The sequence below is a fragment of the Emydura macquarii genome, unplaced genomic scaffold (assembly GCF_026122565.2).
Source record: "Emydura macquarii macquarii isolate MOO-44397 ecotype Brisbane River unplaced genomic scaffold, CSIRO-AGI_Emac_v2 contig_2205, whole genome shotgun sequence".
NCBI lineage: Eukaryota > Metazoa > Chordata > Testudines > Chelidae > Emydura > Emydura macquarii.
Genome location: NW_027132342.1, coordinates 38649399 through 38668188, shown reverse-complemented (window position 1 = coordinate 38668188; position 18790 = coordinate 38649399). Strand labels below are relative to the sequence as shown.

At 38.2% G+C, this 18790-nt stretch overlaps 1 protein-coding gene across 1 annotated transcript; it reads right to left on the bottom strand.

Moving 5' to 3' along the window:
- Nucleotides 1-3093: 3093 nt before the first annotated feature.
- LOC137160930 (pinin-like) lies at nucleotides 3094-11761 on the bottom strand. Its single transcript, XM_067559926.1, has 2 exons — nucleotides 6261-11761; nucleotides 3094-5574 (listed from the first exon to the last, which is right to left on the bottom strand). The coding sequence occupies exon 1, from the start codon at nucleotides 9910-9912 to the stop codon at nucleotides 7573-7575; it is 2340 nt and encodes a 779-aa protein (XP_067416027.1). The 5' UTR covers nucleotides 9913-11761; the 3' UTR covers nucleotides 3094-5574; nucleotides 6261-7572.
- Between the last annotated feature and the right edge of the window lie 7029 nt (nucleotides 11762-18790).

The following is an 18790-nucleotide window of genomic DNA, read 5'->3' as shown; positions in this document are numbered from 1 at the left end:
TGAATTAAGCAAGAGTTAGTTTTAGATTAAAATTACATGGATTTCTGGAAAAAAGCAATCCCATCATAAGTATTTAATATTGGCTTTAGAGGAGATGGCGGTAGTGGCAATCTATAAAACAGATGAAGACTGGCAATGCAGGGATAGGAGGAGCATATAAAAGAGCAGGGCTATGTGGGTGTGGGAGGAATAATAGGGACTATCCAGGATGTTCACAGGGGGAACCTATAAGTGAAATGGGGCTCTGCATGGAGAAACTGGTGGATAAATATCAATTTTTTTAACTTAAAAATTATTTTGATTTAAGTACTTTTAATTTAAATCATTTTAAAAAAAAATCTAAATCAGATCTGTTATTAACATGTTGCTGGGAGATTTTTTAACTTTCTTCCGATTGTATTGTCTTAATTTTCTGACGTGTATATTTTGTACTTGTTTTTTAATGGATAGAATTTCAGATTTTACATAGACATCTTTTTCTATATTAAGTATGCTCATCTATACTGAAGAAGACAAGCACATGACTTCATTAACATCCTTCCCGTGAGAACAACAGATCTCAAGAACAAAAATAATCCATGTTGTATTTGCTAGAAACACCACCTTCTACTCATATACTGACCTTCCACAAGTAAAGAAAGTTGAAATGCTTCTGCCAGGGTACAATCTCCATCAAGGTTTGCAGTCTGAAGTCAATGGGATTATGCTCCTAAATCACTTACATGCTTTTGACAGACCCACCCTTAGATACCCTTACAAAGACTTAGGCTCCTCAGGGAGAAATTCTCCCTCCATTCAAGTCATCATCAAAACTTCCATTGACTTCAGTGGATCCAAGATTTCATCCCTATTTTTGAAAATGTTTATCAGGGTGTATAAAAAAAAATTCACAATAACATTGCTACTGTATTGAAAGTCTAAGTAACTCTTCAGTGGTCAGACTGAAACAATTTTCTTCTGAAGTGACATTTTTATGCCACTAAAGTTTTTAATAAAAATACAGTTTGAGGCCTTGATGCTACCAAAACATATGCACGTGCTTATCTTTAAGAACAAATAGTACCAATGAAATGCATTTATGTACCTGTTTACGTGTTTATAACATCACAGCCTTAATTTTTCAATATTTTATTTTTGGTCCACAGCTGTTTTGTTAAATTCAAAAACATTATCCAGCCAGTAACAGTATTTAAAAAAATCATTTTTAATTTAGTTAGCTTAACCTAAAGCTGCAATGGCACCATTTTTCAAATTAGCTTTACCAAAACTCAACCTGATTTAAATCAATGATTTAATCACCTTGATTAAAACATTCCACCCTGTCAGAAAGTAATGCAGCTGTGGGTGAGCAGTACTAGAAGAGCAGTGTACTGCTGTTGGCTGAGGGAGCAGAATACATATCACTTTTAATAGCCATCCAGGTGAATAACTTTCATTATTAATATAGACATCTTAAAAATTCCTGGGAAATTTCCCCGAAACAAAACTTTGCTAAAAAACAGAATTGCTTAAATGCTTCTACCATCAATACACACGCACACAGAAATTCAGGAAATCACTAGCTCAGTCCAGAGTGATCCCTAGCAACCTACAACTATGATTTCTTTTTCATTCTAGTTGAGTTCCTATACTGCCCTCATCACCATGGTTATGGTGAAGTGAGAATCTTTCCAAAGTGTGTTAGGTAATATATTGGTATTTATTACGTGTGGCTTTCTTTCTTTCTTTCTTTTCTTTAGAGGGAAATTCTGTGGATATTTTTTTTTAAAATCAAATATATATGCACTCTTTTATTTTATAGTTGCAAAGCCCAACTCAAAGGGGTAGAATGAAAGGTGTTGAGATTTTTAGTTGTTCTAAAATATTGCAGGAGTTCATTTACATCATCTTGGCCCAGCTCCTATGAAAGCTCTATCACCTACACAGAGGAAGTTTACTCCTGTGGGGGTGCGTTCCATTGCACAGAGGACTGTAGCTGTCAATCATGGTCCTCATTTTGAAGCTTTACGTGATCTTTTAGGTATCCTGGCCACAGGCTATTGAGATTTTTGCCTTCTGTAGGTTACCTCACCCACATCCACTACTCACAATGCATATTCCTCCTCCCTTGACCTCCCCACAAAATGTGCCAACTTAACTCTGACCACAGAAATCTACTATTGTAAAAAATAAAGCGTAACACCATATTCCCCTCATCTCATCCTCTAAATGATACTACTAGAAACATTACAAACAATCACTTCCCAACATGACCCACACCAATTCAAACAATTTGCCAGTTAAATATCTACACTAACCATCTGCTGCCACATAACATCAATGCACTAGTCTGGAGAATTAGAAAATTTCATTTCCTTCCCACTTGACATGATCTGAAATTAAAAGCTTGATGGCTTGTGTAGAGGTGAAGGGAAGTGGGAGGTGGGAGATGGACGAGGATGGGGTCAGGGAACAGTGGTGCTGGTTCATATGTAGAGAGTTATGAGATGGTATGAAGTGGAGGAAGAAACTAGTACTCCCTAGCACAGAGAGGCAACAGTTCCAGGAGAGTCCTTGAAGTTCTGTTACATTTGGCTGTCCTGCTGCTGCTGCCTCAATTCCTTTCTAAAGAAAAAATTAGGCATAATGTTTTAAGTTACGTCTAGAAACTCATGCATCGAAGTAAATGTATATAATCTGTTCTGTTCCTCCTCCTGGAAGGAGGAAGTGCTTCATTCACCATTAGAAGACTAGAGACAGAATCACTCAATTTTACTTTGCAGTCCTTTAGACAATTACCAAACTGCTCATAAGACGATGGCCTTAGTTTCCAATGGAAGGAGCAGCAATGTCTATAAGCATGCAATAGTGTGTTGAGCTACCTTTCAAATTCTGATTTTCCTTCTCACTATGGCATTCACACATTAAAGTCTCATCTTTATTTAAGGGAAATTGACACCACATTGACGCCACATTGTGGCTCAGCTTCACTCATAAACCATTTATAATACATTTCCTCCCACTTTCAAAGTCCTATTATGGCTGTGAAAAGAATTAACACATATATTGTGTTTGTAGCCTTACTTTTATAGTTATTAATTTATTGAATAGGTTTGCCAATTTCTTTAATTAAAGGATCATGAGGTTCGTGTCCTAAATCAGGCTTCAGGTAAGTTTTATAAGGACCCCGGGTACAACACAGGAAGAATTCCAGTGATAACCAGGATTTGTATAATTTTATAAATTTATTAAAACAACACAAAATAATAAACAAATGATTACTATAGAGAAAATAAAATGAATAATCAAATTGATAATAGATTAATACAAAGACTTATTTGATAGATAAATTTATGATATGCTTTAAACTAGTATACTCACACCCTTCCTGGACTTGGTTGAAAGAGATGTCTAATTTCTTAAGTTGGAGTTGAGTGGAATAAGAGCTGCTTCAAAGCTAAGAGCTATAAGCTAAGACTAACATTACAACTTTAAGAATATAAAATAAAGAATGAAGCTTAACACTAAATAAAACTTTAAGCAGGGATAGCTGACAGTCGACTGCCCCGATGAGCTGCCTTTCGATCTTATTTATACCCTTAAGAATATGAGTTCTTCATCCGGGCCCATACTTGGCCTTTCCACCTTCAAACTTTTGGGGTACATGTTGTCTATTGGCTGCTAGGTTCGTACGTATTATTGACGTATCCACATCCTTCTCCAGGTGGTCTTTTATCTCACCTTTGTTATTTCTAGCTTATTGTGGGTTCTGTGGTGTTCTTGTGAAGTTTCTTGGGTGTAACCGGGACAGCCCCTTCCCCTTTTAATATCTCTTGACTTGTCTAGGGTAAAGGTTATAACTATATATGTCTTATCCTGTTCTATTATCTAAGCCAAAGGTTGAATACATATATATATGAACAGTAGCTGTCATCCAGGATGTGGCCTGGAAGGTACCTTGCATTACAGCTGAATAAAACTAATTTCATCACACAATCATATCAAAATATATATATGAAAAATATCTCTAATAATAAAGCAAGCAAGCAGGTTAGTTCTATAGGCTACAAATCCCCCCTTTGATGGGGTGGTTGCATAATAAACCCCATCACATAATGTGGGTCTGGTTAGTTGTTTGAGGGAATAATTTTCTCATTTCTTCATACTGCTTGCGAAGAAGGAAGAGTATCATAGTGATCTGTATTTTGGTACCTGACCCTTATGATGACATAATTGTTTTGTTTAGAATTTTGTCTTTGATTGGATCTGAAATTTTTTTGTATTTATTAATTTTATTTATCATGAATCCCAATAGAACTAAGATAATTTCTATTGCAATTTCTGTAATTTGACTTTTATTGAGGGAACTTTAAGTTTTAGTAATTTGGGTCAGACATAATGGTAGTAATGTTTTCAAAGATGGGAATAGGAGAGATTGCTTGATTTCCAATCAACACTGGTTGTTTTGGAGTAAAACAAAAATTTTGGGTCTGTGACCTGACACTTCAAGAGACCATAATGATACTTCTTTTGGTTAGTTACCATGCAAAATTGACCATTTCCAGCATAGGACACCTTCTCCATTGGAGCTTTCCATGTTGTCAGCCTCACCAGGCATAACAAAAACGATGTTTTGTGATTCTCCCTGGAATCCACACATGACAGTATTTGTTTCAAATACATTACAGCTACAAATGTACTGAAGCCCCTTTTCAGAGCAACAGGCCATCTGTGGAACTTTCCAAGTTTAAGTCGGAGTGTGAGATTACCACGGGAGGCACATTGATCCGTTCTCTGTAGATGTTATCTTCCAGGTGACCTATGAACTGGACAGCTGCCAATTGCTTGTACACATCCTTCTTTGGATCAAACATTGAGTGAATGAGACACACAAGGATTGTGCCATTGTACCATTTTTTTTTTTTAAAGAACTGTTTTGGTTGGGGTGTGGTGTCACAGATCCCATATGTCTTATTGTTTTTAATGATAAATGCTGGCAAAGATCCAAACATGTGGATTGCTTTCCTTCTAACCCCTGAAAACATTTAGGACAATACCAACTTAGTAATTGTTTATCTTTGATTAGGTTTGGAACCCTTTTGTGTAGTTTCTATTAATTTTCCCTGTTTCACAGTATATTTCCAATTTAAATTACCTTATATTTTTCACATTTTAAATTAGGTGAGGGTTTTACTTCTGTTACTCTCTTCCAACTTCAGACAATGTTTACCATTAATACTTAAAACATTTACCATATGAAGGAATGAGTCCATTGAAACATTTCCCACAGGTTTGGGATGCATTTTTAAGGTAACCATACGACCTGGATTAATTGCAATAGTTTTTTTCATTTCTTCCTTTGTAATTTGCGTCAAATGTTCAGTTAATTGATCAAGTTCATGTCGCCACACTTTTTGGTCTTGAGTGGTAGGTGGTTCTTGATTTTGGCTTAGTCTTACCCTTGAAGCAACAATAAGGGTGTAGTAAATCAGAAATACCAATGTCCATTTTATGATGGTTAGTTGCTGGACTTCAGCGGCAACTGTAGCAAACTGCTGTTCACCTAGCTCTTGAGGAGGAAGCTGCTCCTGAAACCTGAATGATTGATTATCATGAAAAATTTTGTTTTTATTACGCTTGCCTCCTGTTACCTTAATTTTATACACTGCTGAACCGAGTTTATCGATGATTCAGAATGGTCTGATCCATCGATTACACAATCCATGCTTTGGTGCCTTTCCTTGTATGTTAACAACATTACCAGATTACCAACTTTCCAAGTATTCTCTCTTTGAGTATTATCAAAGTAGGCTTTTGCCTTATGTCAAGATTTCCCCAATTTAACAGCTACCTGCATTTGGACCTGATTTGAATTATGTTGCAGATTTTGCAGGTATGTATCCATTTTTATTTCCTCTAGTTGAGTGCCACTAGTGTGCCAAATCAAGTGTTCTGGTAGCCGCATGTTTCGGCCTGTCATCACCTCAAAGGGTGTTTTATCAGTAGACGCAGCAGGTGTTGCTCTCAATGCCATTAGAATTAAAGGCATGAGGGTATCCCAGTTACGTCCATTGGCATCTAGTTTCCTCAACATTATTTTTATAGTTTGATTGGTTCGTTCCACCATCCCAGATGACTAAGGTTTATATGGGATGTGTAGTCTCTGCGGGACTTCCATTAATTTAAGGCAGTTCTTAAAGAACTGTCCAGTAAAATGTGATCCCTGATTTGATTTTACTTTACAGGGATCTCCATTGAGAGAAAACTTGTTTTACTAGTACCTTGGCTGTGGATTTTTCAGAGTAGTAAACTTTGCTGCCAACCATTAGATGTATTTTAACAGCGAAGCATACTTGATGGGTGATCCATCCGAAGATGTGAATCCATTAGTTTCCCAATATGGTAGAAACTCTGTAAGAGAGTTGCACATCCATGCTGAGTCTGAAAACAGACAAATGTTTTGATGTGTAGAGATGTAGTGGTGTTGGAAAAATTGCACATTGTTCCAATACACAAGCTACTGCTGCTAATTCAGCATATTGGGCCGAATGTGGTGTGCATGAGAATGCCTTCTCCCCAGGTTCTCCTTTTTCTTCTGGTGGAATTGCATAAATTCCGAACCCAATATAATGTTTTTTTTATGATAGTAACTAGATCCATTTACAAAAAGCTGGTACCCTTAAAGGAACCTTTTTGTATTAAGGGTAGGAAAAATTTTCTTGCCTCCCCCCTTTGATGGTGTTGTGCAGTATTTGGACACATATGTGTTAGAACAGACTTAACAGTTTGGTTTCTATATGGTTTGGCTTGATTTGGATAAGGGTATTGTTTTTGAGCTGGTAAATCTTCTCCTTCTACAATAGCAGTGACTGCCATGTATCCACAATTATATTTGTGTGTAGCAAATACATGTTCGCAGAGCAGAACTTGTAACTTAGGTTGGTCTGCGTGTTTAGCCACTATTTTTTTTCATGTTGTAGCCTTCTGGTTCTGATTTCTCCTCTGGAGACACCATGCCACATTTAAGCATGGTCACTGGTGGGTTGTCAATTGCCTGTTCTGTAAAATATAACAACTGATTAATCAAATCAAGAACACTTTTTTTGTTTGTATAGGAAATTGGATGCTAGTAAGCTATTTTATTTATTTATTTATTTTGGGGGGGGTTGCCAATTTCATTAGGGCAAAGATGTGAATTCTTTGCATGTGACCTATTTGCATTTTGATAGGTTTAAATAATATTGTTATGACCCAGTTATTTGCAAAAGTTGATAGCACTTTTGTCTGTCTTGAAGACAGAGGAGAAGAATAATTTTAATTATTATACATGAATAGTGCAATTAGCATTGCTGCCACAGTATTTATAATAACTTTATGTAGCAGCCCCTACTACTGCAGATAATGTGGGTCTTCCGCTTGCATCCTTGTTTAAAGGGGCCTAATGGCGTCATACCAAATATTCTGCAGACAAGTTGTCCACGGTTCTCCAGCCATCTCCTCAGGTGCAACTAACCCTTTAACAGGGGAAACTGTCCATGGGAGAGAAGAAAATGAGTTAATGGAGGCCACAGGACGATTTGAGTGTACTGGGCCTTAGCTTTCCAATATTAGCTCAGTTAGACTTGTCCAAAGTTTTCGGACATCCTGGTGTTGTTCCTCCAAAGTTTGTTGTATCACTTTTAGCATTGGCATGACCACATCTTCACTCTGACAGGGCGGTGATCTGAATCTCTGCGATCGTGATTGGTTCTTGGCTGTGTCTGAAAAGAAAGAAACACGATCCCGGAACCCCACATAGGGTCCGAACGTATAACCCTGTCGAGGGACACGCCCACTCGAAGATCCAGGATTATTCCGTTGGTTAGAATTATTTTGCCAACGTTTGTTTCCAGGGAATTTAGAAACACTTTGGCATATTCCTTGAGGTGATGTCCTCAAAGGTCCCTCAATTTTTACTGTGGGATTGGTGTGTGGCTCCTGAAGCGTTGCAACAGGGAGCCCACGCCGACCTAACTTAAGGCCTCCTTGAGAATGTGCTTTAGCCAATAAGGCCAATGCATCCTTCAAGGAAGTGTCATCATTGACATGCATATTAACCTTTTCCTGCAGCTGTGGGAGAGAATTGTTAATTAATAAACTAACATATTGTGGCCCATCTATGTCCTTTTCCATATAACTGTGCCAAGCTGCACTTAACCGAAGATGAAATTGATGTGGAGATTCATTGGGTCTTTGCTTTAAATTCGATAGGATAGCTACTCCAGCTTGTCCTGGGTGCTGATTATGTTCCAGTAAGGCTACTGTTTCCTTAAAAGTTTTCTCTCCTACTCTGTATTCAGGGGGTAATGTACTCCACAAAGCTCGATTTACTGTGAGCTGTAGGAGTTTAACCCAGTCTTCTCTCGGTAACCCAAACACTTTTGCCTTTTCCTGTACATGTTGTGCATGTGCTGCAATAGAACTATCCTCCATTATTCCTATTTGCTTAGCCACCAAATCAAGGGTTTTAATATCTGTAACTAATGCCACAGGACAATTTGAATTTGAATCTGATCTGATAATTTCTGGGGTTTGATTCTCCAATTTGGGAGATGAAGTTTTTTTATTCTGATTAGTATGCTCTTCATTAGAACTATTAGAGCTTTTTGTTGAACATTCTTCTGGGGTAGCTGGTGGATCAGGGTAGGTTTTTATTAAAGTTTTACATTCCCTATTTAAGGCTTCCCCACACTGGCGCAGGACATTTCCTAGTTCCTGAAGAGGTATAGTTGAGTGCTTTACAGGTACACCAGGAGATACTAGCATATACCAAGAGGGTGGTCTTGGTTCATGAAATTCAAAGGATTTAGGCAGTGCTTGTAATGATTGTTTAAATGATACCAAATGTTCACCTGAAGGTGCTAGAACTTTTGAATCATATGGTGCCAATGTAACATTAGGTTGGGGTACAGGGATAACATCCCTGTGCTGTTGCCTTACTCTCTGTTGCAATTTAGAAATTACTATATCACAGGCACTAGCTGCTTGTGTTACTTGGGAAACTGCATCTTCCAATCCCTGCACAATTACAAACTCTAAAGACACATTCTTTTCTCCAACAATAGCAGATGCTAATGGAGCAGATGTCTCCTCCTCTTTTGCTTCCCTTGTCTCATCCTGTACATCACCAGTTTCCTCCTTTGAGATGACGTCTGACTCCTCCTCCTGCTGTGCCACTCTAGGACTTCCCTTTTCTTCTGACAGAACGCTTACAACTGCTTTACCACTAACTTCCTTTTTCGACTCCTCTTGCTGAGACGCAACCTCCAACTTTGCTTTTAAAAGTACTGTGTCAGATTGAATTAACTTTTTCACTTCTGCCAGTTGTTTTTCCTCTGTTGGTTCCACCGTTTGTATCCCTCTGCTTACTCTATTCAAAGAGCTCTCAGCCGACGTTCTGGTATTTGTGGGCTGATTCATCTTCTCTTTCACTAACATCTGACAAAACTTTTCCAATTTACTATTTTGTTCTAACAACTGACCACGCTCTGATTTATAATCATTTAGTGAGCCTTCCAACTTGCTGATTTTCCCTTCTGCTTCCTGCACTTGATACCGACCTTGCTCTAACAATTTTCCCAACTCCAACTGGTTCTTTGAAACTTCATTTAATTGAATTATTAACTTCCGGTTAGTTTTTTCTCTCTCTTCTAAAGTTTCCTGAGCTTTTCTAAGTAACTTTTGTTCTACCTCCTGATCAAAAACCTGTTCAGAGATTATGTTACTGTATTTTAGTTGTTCTAAAACCCCTTGGTGTTTCTTAATATATTTCCAAAGCATTCCAATTAATTTCCAAAATAATAAGCACTTCCAAATAATAAGCATTTCCAAATAATTCTCCAAAGCAGAACCTCGGGCTACGCCCACAAATTCTATAGCTGCTACTTTACTCATTTTAAATGAATTTACTTACAATCTAAATAAAACAAACTATATAACGTTATTTGCTAGCTTACAATACTATGGTTAACCACTATTTTCTTTAAACTCTCAATCCAAGGCGTCCCTTCGATTACAAGGAGAAGTAATAAAGAAATAATACCCCTGACTAGTCTCACTATATGTATTTTCTGTTACTTTAAATACGTCCCAAAACCAGAAGGGTGGGGGTGAGTTCCCTTCTCTTCCTTCGATAACTAACTTTTAGCTGATCGATAGGGTAGTTTACTCAGTCTGAATTACTATGGCTGGGGAAACTCATAGCAAGCAGATCGTGAGCGCAGCACTGGATAAGTTGTTAGGGACTTAAGAAATACGGCGGCTTTTCCAGCGGCTTTTCCTAGCGGCTTTTTCAGCGGCTTCTTTTGCGGTTTCTTTAACAACGCAAACTCAACTTTCCAGCCACCACTATGTGTGGGTCACCGGGCCCCGGTGCTACTGCAATTCTTTATTTATTTATGGTACCTTTGATCAATAATATTTCTTCACTCCAAACGCCCCTTTAAATGTACATATCACTTTAATTATTATGCTACCCTTAAACATATGCCACACCTATAATAAACAAAACGGAAATAAAGGGCCACAGAAACTTCTGGGAAAGCTGCCAAAAACAGTCAAGGAAACCACACGTTTCCGTTTTAAGCAGCCTTCTCAAATGTTTATAAAAGAAAACAACTTAACTCTTTCGCTCCCTAGTTTGATTAAAAATTCTTTTTTTCTTAAATTGATTGGTGGTCTCTAATTACCTGGTACCACCTTGAATTTACCTGCTATGTACTTTCCAGGGGCCCCACGTTGGGCGCCAATCTGTAGCCTGATTTTATAGTTATTAATTTATTGAATAGGGTAATAGGTTTGCCAATTTCTTTAATTAAAGGATCATGAGGTTCGTGTCCTAAATCAGGCTTCAGGTAAGTTTTATAAGGACCCCGGGTACAACACAGGAAGAATTCCAGTGATAACCAGGATTTGTATAATTTTATAAATTTATTAAAACAACACAAAATAATAAACAAATGATTACTATAGAGAAAATAAAATGAATAATCAAATTGATAATAGATTAATACAAAGACTTATTTGATAGATAAATTTATGATATGCTTTAAACTAGTATACTCACACCCTTCCTGGACTTGGTTGAAAGAGATGTCTAATTTCTTAAGTTGGAGTTGAGTGGAATAAGAGCTGCTTCAAAGCTAAGAGCTATAAGCTAAGACTAACATTACAACTTTAAGAATATAAAATAAAGAATGAAGCTTAACACTAAATAAAACTTTAAGCAGGGATAGCTGACAGTCGACTGCCCCGATGAGCTGCCTTTCGATCTTATTTATACCCTTAAGAATATGAGTTCTTCATCCGGGCCCATACTTGGCCTTTCCACCTTCAAACTTTTGGGGTACATGTTGTCTATTGGCTGCTAGGTTCGTACGTATTATTGACGTATCCACATCCTTCTCCAGGTGGTCTTTTATCTCACCTTTGTTATTTCTAGCTTATTGTGGGTTCTGTGGTGTTCTTGTGAAGTTTCTTGGGTGTAACCGGGACAGCCCCTTCCCCTTTTAATATCTCTTGACTTGTCTAGGGTAAAGGTTATAACTATATATGTCTTATCCTGTTCTATTATCTAAGCCAAAGGTTGAATACATATATATATGAACAGTAGCTGTCATCCAGGATGTGGCCTGGAAGGTACCTTGCATTACAGCTGAATAAAACTAATTTCATCACACAATCATATCAAAATATATATATGAAAAATATCTCTAATAATAAAGCAAGCAAGCAGGTTAGTTCTATAGGCTACATGTTTTTAAAGCAGAATTTTGCAAGAAACTTGCAAATTCATTCATGCATATTGGAAAAAAGTGGACAAATTATATATAACAATTTGACTACCCATATCTTGAAATTCAAACTCTGATGTGCAACATTGAACTAGCAACCTAATCCCAACGCTTCCACAGATGGGCATTGGGTCAGCCCCTAGAAGTCCATGATTTGTATTCCTCTATGGGTCTGTCTATATCATCTTTTGTCTCTTGTCATATACCTAGATTGTAAGCTCTTTGGGGCAGGGACTGACTGTTGTGGTTTTGTGCTGCACCTAACACAATGGAGTCCTGGTCCATGACTGAGGCTCCAAGGTACTGCAATCATAGACATAATAATTATTATTCATTAATTATTAATTATTATTAATAATAAAGTACTGTCCAAAACTACGTTTTCCTACATTATTGGACTAAAACACTGCTGTAGCCAAGTTCTTCTGTTTTATATTTGTCTTTGCTGGCTAAATTGGAATACTCCTCTTGTCTTTCACTAAAAATACAAATCCTAAGAATTTTAATAACATCAACTTGGACACAAGACGACATTTTTAATGAGTTTTGCTATTTTAAAACTACTTATAATACACCAAGTAAAACAGAATTTTAGGCAATGAAATTTTAATAGGTAGTACAGAATCTTTCCAAATCTACTATGCTGAAATTTATAGATGAGTTTTTCACTTTATTTATATTTTACAAACTTGGTCAAGTGATGAGATCAATTAGATCATCTGAAATCAAAGCATTTTGTTTCAGTAAGAACATAACACTGTGGGAAAAAGCCCAGATGCAAGAATTAACTGGGCTTCTCTTCACTAAATCAAAATAATCCCCCTTTCCCTTTTTAGCCAAAAGGAGAGATTTTTTCCCCCCTCTATCTTCAGAGTGTTCTGTGTTTTAGTCTGTTCTAATCAAAGAAACAGAGTAGGTATAAGTCTTGCTAAATTATCTCTGGCGCAAAGTAATCCTAAATATATTCTGCAAGTATTAGCTGTTCAGTGTAATTTTGTGCATAGTCTTTTCTTTTTGAAAAGAAAAATATTTCCTATAATGGATACAGATCGAAAAGTGCACAGGGGTAATCTGATATAATGATATAGTTCCAAATTGCCACTGGCCAGGTCGTTGAATGTTAATGCAAACTATGCTGCTATTCAGATTGTCTTGGTTTGTTTTGCCTCGTGAATGATTGTATTAACTTTAAAATTTACCCTCAGAGTACTTGCTATGTGTCACTGATGTTCAGAATAAGTATAAAATCCCATTGATTAGAGTATTATCTTTATTGATACTTTTTAAACTCATAGCATGTAACTTTAAAGTTTTGTTATTTGAAAAAAAAATAATTTAAACAAATAATAGAAAGGGAAGAAAAAGGAAAGCAACTCCTTATTGGGTGTGTTTTAGAGTTAGATGTCCTATGTCTGTCTGTCTCAAACCTTGGTGGTCTATTTTCCTTCTCTTTATATTGCATGGGCCCAGGACTACAAGTAGCTCCATGTGGGCGTATCCCTGAATTTATGTAGAACTCTGCTGAAATCAGTGGGGGCTCATCCCAGACATGGGGTTCTGGCTGCCTTCTCCAGTTTGTAGGACTGAGGCCTTAGGAGTGGCTCCCATAACTGGTCTGAATAACAGGTCTTTATTTGGGACTCTTTATGTACATTGCATATCTTACTCAAAATTACCTAGTGTAGCAAAGTTCGGAGTAAAGAAATATGTATCAAATGGTCAGACAACCACATGAATGCTCATTTCTGAGTATTCATCTTGTCCTTTAAATCATGCTCGGTGGCTTAGTTAAAGATTTTGCCTAGATGTCCTGCCTGCTTCCCCAGTTGTTTTCCCCATGCCCAGGATAAAAGGCCAAATGGAGTTATCCTTGCTTTCCTACCCCAGAGTAGCAAGTAGCATGCCACTTCCACTGGATCCACCCTCTCACCTCTCAGACTTCTTCCACCACATTGAAGAACCCACCGTGGCAGATTGCTTCATCTTTCACCAAGACTTCCTATGTGACCATTTCTATGACAGTGAGTTATCTATGATGATGATGAAAATGCTACGGAGGCTATAGCTATGAAGGCTATAAATGCTTCTGTGGAAAATATCTGTCTTCTGGACCCCCACTTCACCGGTTTTGGCTCCTGGAATGAAATAGGTGATTCTCTTTAATTACAGGAAAGGCCCACACATCTCTCTGGATGACCTACAATGTCTCCTTTCCCTCATCAGAAGTATTTCTGCCACAGTACAAAGGCCTCTCTTCAATTCTAACTTTCCATTTCTACCTTTCCAGGTTATGTTGTTGATAGAGGAAGCTTTACTTCAAGCTCAGGCCACCTCATGCCAACCTCCCCACAACAAGACGCCAGAAATATCCCATATAGCCAAGTTCTTGGAAAGCTTGACTAAGTGTTCTGCAGAATATTAATGGTTTGGATACTCATTGGAGAGGTAACATTTTATTTTAAGCCATGCCTGATTCAAAATGTGAGAAGAGTGAGCCCTAGCAACATTATGTTTAGCACAAGTTGTTGCAGTGTCCATCTAACTTTAGTTGAAGGGGAAAATGAATGCCTATAATATGCTTTCAATGCAACTATCATACTCTAGCACAGGGGTGCTCAAACTGGGGGTTGGGACCCCTCAAGGGGTCGTGAAGTTATTATGGGGGGTTGCGAGCTGTCAGCCCCTGCACATGCCATGTATGGCTGACAGCCAGAACCTTAAAGAGCTGGATGGCCGGAGAGCAGCGGTTGCTGACCGGGTGCTCTGAAGGCAGCACCCCCCCCCACCCCCAGCAGCAGCTCAGAAGTAAGGGTGGGATGGCGTGGGGGCGGTGGCATGGCATGGGGGGTCATCCCTTTTTTGGGGGGTTATCACAGCCTGAAATATTTTCAAAGGAGGTCCCAGGGAGAAAAAGTTTGAAAACCCCTGCTCTAACAGTACCAGGAAAACCAATGAAATGTTATTGGTCCCATTCTACATTAAAATGTGCTGGTTCAGACCCCTGCACCCACATTGACTAGCAGATCCTGATGCAGGATCTACGCCATACAAATGGGATATCAAACCTCTACAGAACAGTATTCTAATGCTGCTGAACATGAAAACATTTATTGCAGATCCTTGAGCACTAGGATTACATTTTAACCATGCCTAGTACCTTTTCCTACCAAAGTAGCTGTAGCTAAGAATCCTGACACCAAACAAGTTACAGGGGGCAACAACTATGCAGAGGGAATTTTTTGACACTCTAACAACACTTTCAGTCAGCAGGAATCAATTGCCTCCTGTGAAGAAGACAGCAGGTCAGAAAGAATTAATAGCAAGTTTGATGACAAACTACTGTAAATAACTAGTTAATTCAGTGCATGAAGAAGAATCTGCGTAGATGAGCAAACTCCATAGATAGTTCTTGGTGCAGAGATGACTCATAGAATAATGCAATATATATTCCTCTTTTATTTAAAGATTCCTCCTGACTTGGGCATTGCTATGCTGCATAACATTCAAATAAAATATTCAGAACCCTCTTCTGAACAGATCATGTTTTAATTACAGCTAAAACATTTGATGTTCAGTGAGGAAAGTGCATAATGGTTGAATGTTATGAGTTAACATGCAACACTAAAGTCCATAGACTGTTCATACTGTGTAAGTATAGGACATTATAACAAAACATCAAAGATGAGCAGACATTCATTTCTGATGTATATCAGTGTGGAGTGTTTATGTTAAAAACAACATAAAATGTGTTATCAATTAATCTACAGGAATGTTATATTGTATAATAAATTATTTATGTCTCCCACCAGCTTCAACACTGCACTATTTTAGCAAAATTACAAAATAAACTATTTTTATTCCAGTGGCTTTCCTAATATTAATCTACTACCAATAAACAATTGTTCAAGAATTTCTGGTAGCTTCTCTTTTCTTTTTCTTTCTGTGAGAAATGAAAAGGTCACAAAACCAATTGGCTGAAAGAAACAGTAAAACAAAAAGGGGGCCTTTCTAAATATTAGCTTCACTTTTGCTGCTAAAAGAAAATGGCAACCAGGATTATACGTATTTTAAGTGTGAACAAGGTGTTAAGGGGAAGGCATGTTTGCTTCAATTACTGTTTAAATTTCAGTCTTTGGATGAAATTCAAGGTGTAACTTCAGACCTGAATTTAACTATTAGTATATTACATATATACTGTCTCCACAAACTCTGATAAGAAACCTTGATCAAAATGTACTTTTTTGATTATTGTTCATAATGGAAAAGAAAGTTGTATAATTGTTTGTCCTTAAAAGTAATTTAGAGTTACTACAGAGAATTCTTTCTTAGGTGCCGGCTGGTGAGTCTTGCCCAGACTGATAGCCATATTTGGAGTTGAGAAGGAATTTTCCCCCAGGGCAGATTGGCAGAAGTCCTGGGAGTTTTTCGCCTTCCTCTGCAGCATGGGGCACGGGTCACTTGCTGGTGGATTCTCTGTACCTTGGAGTCTTTAAACCATGATTTGAGGACTTCAATAACTCAGACATAAGTTGAGTCTATTACAGGAGGGGGTGGGTGAGGTTCTGTGGCCTGCATTGGGCAGGAGGTCAGACTAGATAATCATATTGGTCCCTTCTGACCTTAAAGTCTATGAGTCTATGAGATTAATTGTGAACTGTGAGGCCATTTGGCTTGAATAATGTCAACTGCTTCATGCAATTCATAATAAGTTTCTCTGTATATTTTAATACAGAATGTCACTTATTAACTAGTAACTGCTTTAGACAGAAAATTGATGTTAACACATATGTTGTCTGATTTTCTTGTTTTTGTTTCTTGCCTGGATGAGTTTTGCTTCTTTTAATTTTGCCTTCCGCCTCTGATTTTGTTTATTTTGATTTGACTGCCCCTTTCATCCAGTGTCTTTCACATGCATTTCTGTGTGGGACAGATCCTGCTCCTATTAAAGTCAAAGGGAATTTTACCACAACTTCAATCATTGCAGGTTTGTCTTTAGTCTTCATTCTGTACTGTTTGTCTCTTATTTTGTTTCTTTTCATCTTCATTATTATTGTATTTATTTATTACCCATTTTTACTCTGTATTTAAATTTTCCCCAACAGCTTGTTATTCCATAGCAAATTTTGTGTCAAGTCCTGCACTCAGCCATTTTATTTAGGCTTTTTCTTATTCCTTGAATTTTGTTTTCCAGTGAAACTATACATGATTGTGGCTTAAATTGGCCATCATTAAGGCTGTCAAGTCTTTTTCTGCTTTCATAGGTAATTATAATCTTTGCCATTTTACAGTTCTTCATTCCTCAAAAAGACACTAGAAAACATGACAGAGAACTTCATTCAAAGTGAATGAAGACACTAGAAAACATAACAGAGAACAATACAGCATTTGTAGGGGAATGACCTGGATGATCTATTAGGTCTTCCATCTCCAAATTAAATAGAATTTCTGTTATTCAAAATATGCAATTACATTTAGAAGTTTTTCAACCTGAGTCTTTGTTTTGATCAGGCAGGGCCTGATTCTGCCACCCTTATTTGCTCTGAGTAGTACTTTATTCCTTCAGTATTCCCACTAAAATCACTACTGAAGGAGTAACATACTGTTCAGGATGAGCAAGAATGGCAGAATTTTTCATTCTCCATTCATTGAACAAGGCACAGTTCTGCCATCCATTGTGAAATGCAGAATTCTGCCTCTTTAATACAAATGTTTCGAGACTGAAAAGAATCCTAATTTAGCAATAGTAAAAAAAATGACAGCACTATAACAGAAAATTATGATACATGATTTAAAGAGATCAAAAGTGCATGCCAAAATGGTAAGCTCTACTCAAAATAGTTGCAATTAACTGAATTTAATTGCTACATGTGCATATTAAGCATTAACTTTGTATTAATGTTGGTTTTCAATCAAAGCTTCATTAAAAGTGTTTTAGCTAATTATCTTTATCTAGTGGGTTGTTGGGCTGATTAAACATCTTCTGTTTCTTTTATTTTTATTCATAAAAATATTAGAGAACTTCTGTATTCGTCTACTAAGTACCAAATAACCCAATGTCTGAATATTGTTGACATTGTAACAAAGTAAGGTAGCGTGTTTCAAAGTTAGGGGTAGTATGCAGGTGTCTATATCTTTCCTGAAGTGTGATACCCAGAATTGGACTGTGACAGGGTGTACTTGCCCTGCACTAGAGACAAAGGGATTAAGCCAGTAATCCTGACAGCAGAAGCCATGCCCCTCGCATGCCCCTTGGGCATGCTCCAACTGCTGCTTCAGAATAAAGGGAGAGCAGCCCAACTCACTCTGGGTGGGATACTGAGGAGGAAGGATGTGTGGTGGAGGCTCCAGTCAGGGAGCCAGAAGAGCCCACAGATGCCCCCTGGAAGCCAGATTCACAGGCTGCTATGTCCATCGAAGGAGCCGGACACCGCAAAGATGCCCAGGCAGAGGCTTCGGGAATTGGAGTAGGAAGTGGCTCAGGGGGAATGCTACCTATTGGCCCATGAAGAAGCTGCGTGTTTTGACCGGATCCCCACTGACACAGTGGCACTCACAGATCACTGACAGGGTCTTGGATTAGGACCTGGTAGAGCAGGATGGGGCCTGGTTCCCCTACCCCAGCCACCACCCATCCCCAGGTGGTGGTTCCTTCCACTCTGGCTGTTAGGCTGCACTACCCCGAAGACCAGGGTCATGCTATTGACTGGTCCTTAGGCCATGCTGCCCTGAAGGCAGGAGAAGCTCAGACCAATGACTCAGGCAACCTAGCACAACTATAGACTCTGGTCCTTAGGCCATGCTGCCCTGAAGGCAGGGGCGGCCCTACTGAGCTCTGAACATAAAGGCAACTACTGACTCTGACCCTTAGGCCACACTGCCCCAAATGCAGAGGTGGCTCCACTGATTCTGGCCACTAGGCTGCCTAGCTCGGCACACAAGTGGCACCACTGACTCAGACCACTAGACCATCTAGACCTGAA